Here is an 11,360-nt window from a genome sequence, read left to right as displayed (position 1 = left end):
GAGGACCTGGCTTGGCAGTTCGGGCTGGACTGTTCCCACGAGGAACAGGGTCACAACTGATTTGCATATGGCTGGGTCCAAACTGGGGTGGTGGAGTGAGCTAAAGAATGATGGATTAAACCCAGATCCTTGTGACTGGGGGTGAGTGTTTGCATTGTCATTGCTGTGACATTTTTGCGTGTAGGGGTTGTTATTGTGCTTGTTTGTAATCTGTATTTTATCTATTTTTTATGCTTTTATGCGACAGAAACATAGCTAATAAAGATATTTGACGGACATGTCTATGCTTCAACATGGCCAAAGTTAGTTAAAATCGATTTTACAATTAAGTTGGACATTGTAGGTTTTGAAAAAAATGAATGCCATGGAAATATCTTGAATGCAACTGAGTTGTTTTGACTAATTTGACACGCGTGCACAAAGTTATGGCTAAGAAAGGAAGCAACCTACACTATGATTGATATAGAACATTTAGAAAAGTTCCATTTTACTGGAGCGGAAACCCCATCAGCTGTCTGCCTCATCCAGAGGTTCATTACGCTTCCCATCTCAATGTTTCATTTCACATCATTTCTTAGACAGATATGAGGAAATAAGTGCACATGTTTTAGAAGTTGATGGAAGGAGTGCTCGAATCAATCTCAGCTACGGGTGATCGTGTAGGGGCTCAGTCCAGTCCATCAATTCTTGGCCACTCCGCCGTTCTAGACCGAGAACAGTCATATACAAACCGGACTTAGTTGGGCTCCACTAGGAACAGTCCGGCCCGAACGTCGAGGTTGGGTCCCTTCTAGATTGTCAGTGACAATGGACTATATTGTGTCCCCGGGTAATTATCAGTGGTTGAGATTAAGTCAAGCAATGCACCCACTGCTCTCTTTTTTTTCCCCGAGTCCAGGGCAGTGTCATAAACACCACCTCCAGTGAGGTGGGAGGTTCGTATGTGATGCTCGACCGCGTCAAATAAGGCAGACCGCTGAGCACTGATGCCCTAACCCCACCACCATACAAATGCAATGCCAGATCATCTGGAGCTGCCACCACTAGGGACTCTATGCCAACACCATCATGAAAATCAGCGATATCATCAATTATTGGATTGAATGAAATCCGGAGATTGGCTAAAATCATAGTGGTGGTCATTACAAGCAGAGGGCTAGATCATGATCCCTGTGCCAACAGGACATTGTGTCAGGATCCACTTACTGAGCTGTGCAAAACTTATAGCACGCTCGCTATTTTCGCCCACCCAAACTTTTCGTGGGAAAGGTCTGGGGAAAAAGTAAAACGATGCAGAATATGGTGCGTAAAAAACAGATTCTACATGTTATTCCTCAATTCCATTTGAAAAGTTAGCAATAGTAGGTACATACCAGGTAAGAACCACATCCCAGTATAATGGTATATATATATATATATATATTGGGGAGAGGAGTTGGCCTAACGGCTAGGGCAGTCGACGCTGAACATCCTGTGATTCTGGGCAAATCACTTAATCTCCCTGTGCCCAACAAAACAAAAATGAATGTGTCGTCATGTAACGCAACTGGTGTATGTAAAGCGCTCTGATACCCGATTCGGGTCAAGTTCGCGCTATATAAATATCCGTAAATAAATAAAATACATATCCTTGTTACCACTGCTTCCATCAGAAGTTCCCAATTTGTGCTGGAACTCAAGGGGAATTGATTATTTCTTTGTTTTACGTTTTGTTCCCACCACTGAAATGTGAAAATAAAGAACCTTGTCAGGTCAAACATTAAAATAACTAATTTCAAATGCTTATTAGAATCAAATTTTCACGGAAATAAATGCGCACCCGCATACTGCTGTGCAGGTAAATGGAGATGTGTTCTGAACCCCAAGAGTATTTCTGGCATTCAATGTGAACTCATTTGACGTCAGAAATGTAGCTAAAGTGTAGGTGCAAGCCAACGACAGTAACTTACCAACCTTTCACATGGGTATCTCATGTGAATTGAGTCCTTTGTGTTCCGAACACGTCCCAATAATTGCACGAATAAGGGCTATTCCAAGTTTCTAGACACTGACACATTACATTTTGCTCCATACTTCTGAGTGTTCCCTCGCCCACAGAATGATGGGGTGACCAATGACACAGAGAAGCAGGGTCTGGAGAGCGGAAAGGGTCCAAGTGTCAGGGGGGTCACACAAACCCGCCCCCACAACAAAAGAATGCAAATGACTAAGAGAGGCAGAGTGCTTTATGTGTTAGTCTCATTAAGATGCACTAATGATAGAAATGTAAGAGCAGATATTTCGCAGGTGTGTCTTTCAGTTACATTTTAAGACATTGAGGGGAAGGAAAGTCGGGGTGATGAAGCCAACTGGCAGTTTAATACATTTAGAATCTTGGCTTACCTTCAGAATTAACAGCTTTCCATGTTTCTACACTTTCCTTTCAAGCTCTTAAGAACTGTCATGCAAACAATGGGTGACATTTACTTTGAATAACTGCTTAAAAAGTAACAAGATATAGTAAGTTAAAAAATGTAAAAAGTTTATTTGAATCATATACAAAAAAAAAATCACAAACTTTTATGAATAAATAAACATGTTATTATCCGCTTTTAACTATTTAAAACGTTTTTGAATTCATAATATTTATGTACACACCAGTTTTGGGATTCGCTTCTGTTATGTTCAATGTGGTGGACTGCTGCCTAATGCATGGTTTCCGCGGCACCTGGGAAGGCGGTTTTCCACACGTGATGCGCCCAAGATATCCTCAAGTGATGAAAGCCCCGGCGGTCTTGATCCTCGAAGCAGAATTTCTCTGAGAAGAAGGCAGGCCTCTGGGGTCTCACCTCCTTTCTCCAGGGTCCCTGCTCTCTATTCGCGTCTATCGTTTGGCATTGACAAGAAGACTTGCGACCAACATTGATTTCTGATCGTGTCCTTGCCGTGTCGCTCGCAGATCAATGCCTTCGCCGGGCCTTGTATTGAACAGCGATGCATACTGTAACTATCCGCACCATTTCCATCAGAATGTACTGTCCAGTGATTACATTAGAGTACAGCTGGAATACACCATGGCACTCTAGCTTGGAGTTCCAATGAGCCCTCAGGGACACAAAATGAATATCCAGAAAAAAAAGCCGGCGCAAAGCTTTCCTTACAACAGATTTACAAACAATGACTCAGACTTATTTGTATTAAAAAGACCTTGATTTGCAGAAAAGGAAACATGTCAATACATTTCTTTAAATCTCATTTCATGGAAAACAATGAATGTAAAGTTGTGGAACACCTTTTTCCAGGACCGCACTCATTTTTCGTAGTTATTCTTTTAACAAAAATGCAATGTTCTCTACAAGGCAGATTCTATTCTGTCGTCCGCGTTATTCCAGACCCCCGGCGTGGAGCGGTCCGTGGACAAGAAGCGGGCAGTTGAAACATCTGGGCGTCCTTCGTTCACTCTTGTCTCTGTAAGAGCAAGTGTTGATGTTCAGGTCACTGACTGCCCAATCCTGAAAGAAGATTACAGCACAAATATCAATATTCGAATCCAGAATCAATATTCATATAGGTTATCCCGCTGAACACAGTAGCACATCTGGATACACATGCATTCTGAGCCAACAGAGTAAGATTCGGGATTGGATATTGAGAAATATAAAACAAAACGCGGTGTCATTGCTGAGAAAAGCTCTTCGTTGGACCAGGCTTAGATTGTCTCGCCTATTAACATTCCAGTTTGGTAACAATCATCAGGAGATGTCACACGTAATGTTATTAGGCAGTGGACTTGCACGATCTACACTGAGATAGTAACAAGAACATGTAAAACATTATTTAGGCATACGTATTGCGGTACTTACTCCGCCTCTTTGTGCCTTTTTACTTTTTATTATTGAGTTATTTATTGGGAGCTGCAAACTAAACTGGTGCTTGTCACTAAAAACAGTAGAATATTTAAACATTAGATATCTTAATACTGTACGCCAAGAACAGAAAAAAACCTGAAATTAACAAACCTACACAGCACACTAAGTAAATTAATTGTTAAACAGGGTGGTTTTCAGGCTTTTCCTAAAAGTCAACAATGAGTTATTTTCCTGGACTTTTAGATAGAATGTGTTCCAGAGGTTTGGACTGATAACAGCCAATCTATGGCCACCCATTCAGTTAAGACTGGTTTTTGGAATATGTAGGGGCCAAAGATGGCCCAGTCACAGAGTACACATTTGAAGCAATATTTCCCTGCAGACAGACAGGATGTGCCCTAAATACTTTTAAAGACTAGGCATGCTACTGCAAAAGTGATCTGCTTGTTAGCTGGTAAGTCAGTGTAAGAGTCTCAGCACTACTGAAATATGTCCAGCTTTCTTAGACAGAGTTCAAGAAATCCTGCCGCATTTTACACATGACGCAATTAGGCTATTTGCGTCTTCAGAAGTCCAAATACTAAATCATTGGTATAGACCGGCTTTGACTAGATTAGCGCGCCTGATCACCGATGGCCATTTTTGTGACGTTTCTCACCAATATATGGCAGAGTATGTTTCAGTTGTCTAATAGATTTTTATACCACTGCATTTAAATGTCCATATAGTCATAGAAAACCAATGATGACTATGACCAACCTGTTTTCTGTTTCTAGCACAGGCTTCAAAATCAAAACAATAAAAAGATTTATTTTAAAAAAAAAATGATACCGTGGCATGTGATTTGTCTCTCCTTTGGTTAGTGTGTTCATTTCAGATCACTAACCTTTTCTCTCTTCAATCAATCAAACCGGATTTATGGAGCGCTGATAATCACTCGCGAGAGTACTCAGGTTGATCCTCTGTAGGTCCTGCTGGGGTGAAGGCCCCACATTACCTTGGCCTTTGCCTTGGGACTGCCAGGTGGCGCATCTTCAGTGAACAGGAAGCACATGGTCCTCCTGTCTTCCAATTCCCTCACAAGGTAATTGGGATTTGGTGGTGGTTTCAATGGTGAAGCCATCCAAAATGGCCTCTAAGACTAGATGATTGCACAACATCCCAGTCACCTCGGATCACGTCAGAACATCCATCCTGGGCCCACAGCCACCCAACAGCGTTACCATTGCTGCCCGTATGGAAGTGCACTAAGACGACAAAGCAGCCTGCCATCCCCGCACCTTCAGACCATCAAGGTACTTGTACCAGCCACTGAATGCTGTGACAGAGTGTTGCCGCTTCCTGCACTCATCAAGAGAGTAGGACCTTATGTCCAGTTGTAGCAAACTGCGTAGCTCAACATGTGACCAATCTGCTGCACACGGCCAAGCTTTGCAGCCTACGTCATATTTTCTGGGTCTTTCTTTGCCATTCATCTGTGGGCATCCAGAAGGACTGCCAGGTGTCTCCTGCTTGTTCCTTATCAATCAGTAACATTTATAGAGCGCGCTATTCACCCGCGAGGGTCTCAAGGCGCTGGGGGGTGCCGCTACTGCTCGAAAAGCCAGGTCTTGAGGTGCCTCCTGAAGGAGAGATGGTCCTGCGTCATTCGTAGTTGGGTGGGGAGGGAGTTCCACGTCTTGGCCGCCAGGTAGGAGAAGGATCTTCCTCCGGTGGTGGTTCTGCGAATCCGTGGGACCGTGGCGAGGGCGAGGCTGGCGGAGCGAAGCTGGTGGGTAGGTGTGTAGAACGTGAGGTGGGTTTTGAGGTATTCGGGGCCCATGTCGTAGAGAGCCTTGTGTGCGTGGGTGAGGAGTTTGAAGGTGATCCTCCTGCTGACGGGGAGCCAGTGCAGGTCTCTTAGGTGGGCCGAGATGTGGCTGTGACGGGGGATGTCCAGGATGAGTCGAGCAGATGCGTTCTGTATGCGCTGGAGTTTTTTCTGTAGTTTGACGGTGGTCCTGGTGTAGAGGGCGTTCCCGTAGTCCTGTCGGCTGGTGACGAGGGCCTGGGTTACCGTCTTCCTGTCTGGGGGCTCCACAGCGCCCTGAATGACATGCTTTTGGCACCGTACTTATAGGCGCAAAGGACCGCATCTCCACGAGGTTTCTTGGCGGTCATGACTACCTCCCCAAACACCACTTTTAATTTTTAAGGTACACAGGCCACTATCTAAAGAAGCTCCACCCATCAATCATATATAAGAAGGTCTAATCTGATGCCAGTGAATGCCAAAGCAGAACCTGAGGCAATCGTTTGCAATGCTCTGAGTAGCAAACAGTCTCAGCCGCTGAAGACTAAGAATAATAGTAAAATAGTGAACATGGACAGGAGAACAGCGGTAAGAGGCAGACAGACAGAGGATCTAGAGGCAAGCCTGATGGACGCAGACTGGGCAGGGCCAGTAAATATATTAAAAAAACACAATGCACCACCCATGACAGTGTCACTACAGGATCTTCCGATACGTGCCATGTGGTCACAGGCATGTCCTGGAACATACAAGCTTGATGGGATTACCAGACCGTAAATGGATGTGCCCTAGGGATCATTTTGAACAAAATTCATAGAATTACCTTCACTGTTCTTTCAGAAAAGAATCCTAGGACAATGGATGATCAAAAAGGGTCTGATGAGTGATATAGAGAGAGTTCATAAATTGTATGAAAGTGGAAAATACATCACAGAAGCAAAAGATGATATAGGAGTAGGGGCTACAAGTAACTGTGACCGAGGGGCATACTGGTGATGAAACATGATGTGAACCGTGCGGTGTGTTAGGTAGTGGAAAATGGGAGGTGAAGCAGGATGTTTGAGGGGTAAGGTCGTGGACGCATGAGACCAGACAGGTTACGTGAGGGTATTCGTACGTGGGAAGCTTTGGGACATGCTGGGAGTGGCTGGGCTGAGCATGCATATGTATGTGTGTGATGTGTGTATTGTGTGCTTTTGGGCTGGCCCTTTGTTGTGTTTGTGATGCCTCTTCCATGCTGCTGGACTGGGTCCATCACATGCTGTGTTGTGTTTGAGATGCCTGCCTTCCATGCTGCTGGACTGTGTCCATCACACGCCGTGTTCTGTTGTTTTTGTGATACCAGACCTCCATGCTGCTGGACTGAGCCCATCACACACTATGTTGTGTTTGTGATGCCCACCTTCCACGCTGCTGATATGGGTCCATCCCACACCGTGTTTTGTTGTGTTGTGTTTCTGATTCCAGTCTTCCACGCTGCTGGACTGGGTCCATCACACAGGGTTGTGTTTGTGATGCCCGCCTTCCACGCTACTGGAATGGGTCCATCACACACCGTGTTGTGTTCGTAATGCTAGTCTTCCATGCTGCTAATGCTGGGCCCATCATAAACCGTGTTGTGTTTGTGATGCCTGCCTACCATGCTGTTGGACAGGGTCCATCACCCACCGTGTTGAGTTTGTTATGCTCATCTTCCACGCTGCTGGACTGGGTCCATCACATACAGTGTTGTGTTTGTGATGCTTGTCTTCTATGCTGCTGGACTTAATCCATCACACACCTTAATGGGTTTGTGATGCCAGCCCTCCACGCTGATGGACTGGGTCCATCACACACTGTGTTGTGTTTGTGACACCTGCACCGAGTTGTGTTTGTGATGCCTGTCCTCCATGTTGCTGAACTGGGCCCATCACACATCGTGTTGTGTTTGTGATGCCTGCCTTCTGTTCTGCTAGGCTGGGCCCATCACACATCGTGTTGTGTTTGTGATGCCTGCCTACCATGCTGCTCGACTGGATCCATCACACACAGAGTTGTGTGTATGATGCCAGTCTTCCACGCTGCTGGACAGGGTCAATCACACACCGTGTTGTGTTTGTGATGTCCACCTTCCACGCTGCTGGATTGGGTCCATCACACACCGTGTTGTGTTTGTGATGCCTGCCTTCTAAGCTGCTAGGCTGGGTCCATCACACATCGTGTTGTGTTTGTGATGCCTTCCTTCTATACTGCTAGGCTGGGTCCATCACACATCGTGTTGTGTTGGTGATGCCTGCCTACCACGCTGCTCGACTGGATCCATCACACACAGAGTTGTGTGTGTGATGCCAGTCTTCCACGCTGCTGGACTGGGTCCATCACACACCGTGTTGTGTTTGTGATGCCCGCCTTCCACGTTGCTGGACTGGGTTCATCACACACCGTGTTGTGTTTGTGATGCCCTCCTTCCACGCTGGTGGATTGGGTCCATCACACACCGTGTTGTGTTTGTTATGCCCGTCTTCCATGCTGCTGGACTGGATCCATCAGACACCGTGTTGAGTTTGTGATGCCCATTCTCCACGCTGCTGGACTGGGTCAATCACACACCATGCTGTGTTTGTGATGGCCGCACTGTGTTGTGTTTGCGATGCCCGTACACCACACTGCTAGACCGGGTCCAGCACACACCTTATTGTGTTTGTGATGCCAGCCCTCCACGCTGCTGGACTGAGACCATCACACACTATGTTGTGTTTGTGACCCCCACCTTCCACGTTGCTGGACTGGGTCCATTACACACCGTGTTGAATTGTGTTTGTGATGCCTGCCTGCCACGCTGCTAGATTAGGTCCATCACACACCGTGTTGAGTTTGTGATGCCTGCCTTCCACGTTGCTGGACTGGGTCCATCACACACCTTATTGTGTTTGTGATGCCAGCCCACCACGCTGCTGGACTGGGTCCATCACACACTGTGTTGTGTTTGTGACGCCCGCCTTCCACGTTGCTGGACTGGGTCCATTCCACACCGTGTTGAATTGTGCTTGTGATGGCCGCCTTCCACGCTGCTAGATTGGGTCCATCACACACCGTGTTGTGTTTGTGATGCTCGTCTTCCATGCTGCTGGACTGGATCCATCACACACCTTAATGTGTTTGTGATGCCAGCCCTCGATGCTGCTGGACTGGGTCCCTCACACACTGTGTTGTGTTTGTGACACCTGCACCGAGTTGTGTTTGTAATGCCTGTCCTCCATGTTGCTGGACTGGGCCCATCACACATCGTGTTGTGTTTGTGATGCCTGCCTTCTATGCTGCTAGGCTGGGTCCATCACACATCGTGTTGTGTTTGTGATGCCTGCCTACCATGCTGCCCGACTGGATCCATTACACACAGAGTTGTGTGTGTGATGTCAGTTTTCCACGCTGCTGGAATGGTCCATCACACACCGTGTTGTGTTTGTGATGCCCGCCTTCCACATAGCTGGACTGGATTCATCACACACCGTGTTGTGTTGTGTTTGTGATGCCCGCCTTCCACGCTGCTGGATTGGGTCCATCACTCACCGTGTTGTATTTATGATGCTCGTCTTCCATGCTGCTGGACTAGGTCCATCACACACTGTATTGTGTTTGTGACACCTGCACCGTGTTGTGTTTGTGATGCCTGCCTTCCATGCTGCTGGACTGGGTCCATCACACACGTGTTGTGTTCGTGATGCCAGTCTTCCATGCTGCTTATGCTGGGCCCATCACACACCGTGGTGTGTTTGTGATGCCTGCCTACCATGCTGCTCGACTGGATCCATCAAACTCAGAGTTGTGTTCGAGATGCCAGTCTTCCACGCTGCTGGACGGTGTCCATTACACGCCATGTTGTGTTTGTGATGCCTGCCTACCATGCTGCTCGACTGAATCCATCAAACTCAGAGCTGTGTTCATTATGCCTGCCTTGAATGCTGCTGGACTGTATCCATCACACACAGAGTTGTGTTCGCGATGCCAGGCTTCCACGCTGCTGGACGGTGTCCATTACACGCCGTGTTGTGTTTGTTATGCCTGCCTACCATGCTGCTCGACTGGATCCATCAAACTCAGAGATGTGTTTGTTATGCCTGCTTTCCATGCTGCTGGACTGTGTCCATCACACGCTGTGTTCTGTTGTATTTGTGATACCAGCCCTCCACGCTGCTGGACTGGGTCCATCACACACTATGTTGTGTTTGTGATGCGCGCCTTCCACGCTGCTGGACTGGGTCCATTACACGCCGTGTTGTGTTTGTGATGCCCGCCTTCCACGCTACTGGACTGGGTCCATCACACACAGAGTTGTGTTCGCGATGCCAGCCTTCCACGCTGCTGGACTGGGTCCATTACACGCCATGTTGTGTTTATGATGCCCGCCTTCCACGCTACTGGACTGGGTCCATCACACACTGTGTTGTGTTTGTGATGCCCGCCTTCCATGCTACTGGACTGGTTCCTTCACACACCGTGTTGTGTTTGTGATGCCTGCCTTCCATGCTGCTGGACTGTATCCATCACACACTGTGTTGTGTTTGTGATTCCAGTCTTCCATGCTGCTGGACTGGGTCCATCACAAGCCATGCTGTGTTTATGAAGGCTGTCTTCCATGCTGCTAGACTGGACACACAGATTACCATCTGGTGTTAGCTTGTTGTCAGCACACATCGGGAGGACTGATAACGCAGGATGGCTCCAGTGAGGCGACCAAAACACGAAGGATAACATAAGGGAGGGTTATTCCGTCTGTCCAAAGGTCTGTAGACTTAAGACGCCACTGATGCATTCGGAGGTAATTTGAATAAACAGGAATCATGGCTCTCCTGATAAACAAGTATTTGCAATGCAATAGGTCTTGCATTTGCGAGTGTTTAAGCTATTGGCATTGTAAATGACAATGCCTTTTATATATCTATTTTGAAAACAACATAAAAAAAGGCATTGTCATTTACAATGCCAATAGCTCAAACTCTTGTAAATGTGAAACCTATTGCATTTCAAAAAAGAGGCCGCATTTGTCCCGGGCTGCTTGGAAAGTGAAAGCGCGCATGGCATGCTGAATGTTGCAAGAAGTACAAAAGGGGGGGGGTGATGGATGGAGCATCGGAACCAATCAAACACTCACACCCAGTCAACAGATCCGGGTTTGATCCATCACCGTTCTTTAGCCCACTTTGCCACCCCAGTTCAGACATGGCTATATGCAAATCAGTCGGACCCTGTGCCTCATGGAGACAGTCCAGCCCAAACTGCCAAGCCATGCCTTCCCTGGACCGGAAACAAGCTTCCTAGGACCGGTTTCTGGCATTTCAGCCGTCTTCAGCCAGGCTTGCTTGAATCCAGTGGCAAAGTGAGCAAGGGACTCATGTCTGAGTATACCCTGCCAACTTATGGCGAACAAAGCGACTGGATTCAAGCAAGCCTGGCTGAAGACGGCTGAAATGCCAGAAACCTGATTTGCATATGGCCATGTCTGAACTGGGGTGGCAGAGTGGGCTAAAGAACGGTGATGGATCAAACCCAGATCTGTTGACTGGGTGTGAGTGTTTGATTGGTTCTGATGCTCCGTCCATCACCACCCCCTTTTGTACCGCTTTGTTTGCCATAAGTTGGCAGGGTATGCTCAGACGTTGAGTCCCTTGCTCACTTTGCCACTGGATGCAAGCAAGCCTGGCTGAAGACGGCTGAAATGCCAGAAACCGGTCCTAGGAAGC

At 47.1% G+C, this 11,360-nt stretch overlaps 1 protein-coding gene across 1 annotated transcript in view; it reads right to left on the bottom strand.

Moving 5' to 3' along the window:
- Nucleotides 1–2,506: 2,506 nt before the first annotated feature.
- Nucleotides 2,507–11,360, bottom strand: part of KIF6 (kinesin family member 6) — a 1,720,339-nt gene continuing 1,711,485 nt past the window's right edge. Inside the window, exon 22 of the mRNA XM_085610234.1 lies at nucleotides 2,507–3,491. Coding sequence (XP_085466360.1) covers nucleotides 3,475–3,491 — 17 coding nt within the window. The 3' untranslated portion in view covers nucleotides 2,507–3,474. The remainder of the gene's footprint in view (nucleotides 3,492–11,360) is intronic.

The sequence above is a fragment of the Triturus cristatus genome, chromosome 6 (assembly GCF_964204655.1).
Source record: "Triturus cristatus chromosome 6, aTriCri1.1, whole genome shotgun sequence".
NCBI lineage: Eukaryota > Metazoa > Chordata > Amphibia > Caudata > Salamandridae > Triturus > Triturus cristatus.
Note: the sequence above shows the minus strand (reverse complement) of the source record. Positions and strands in the feature narration are given on the sequence as shown.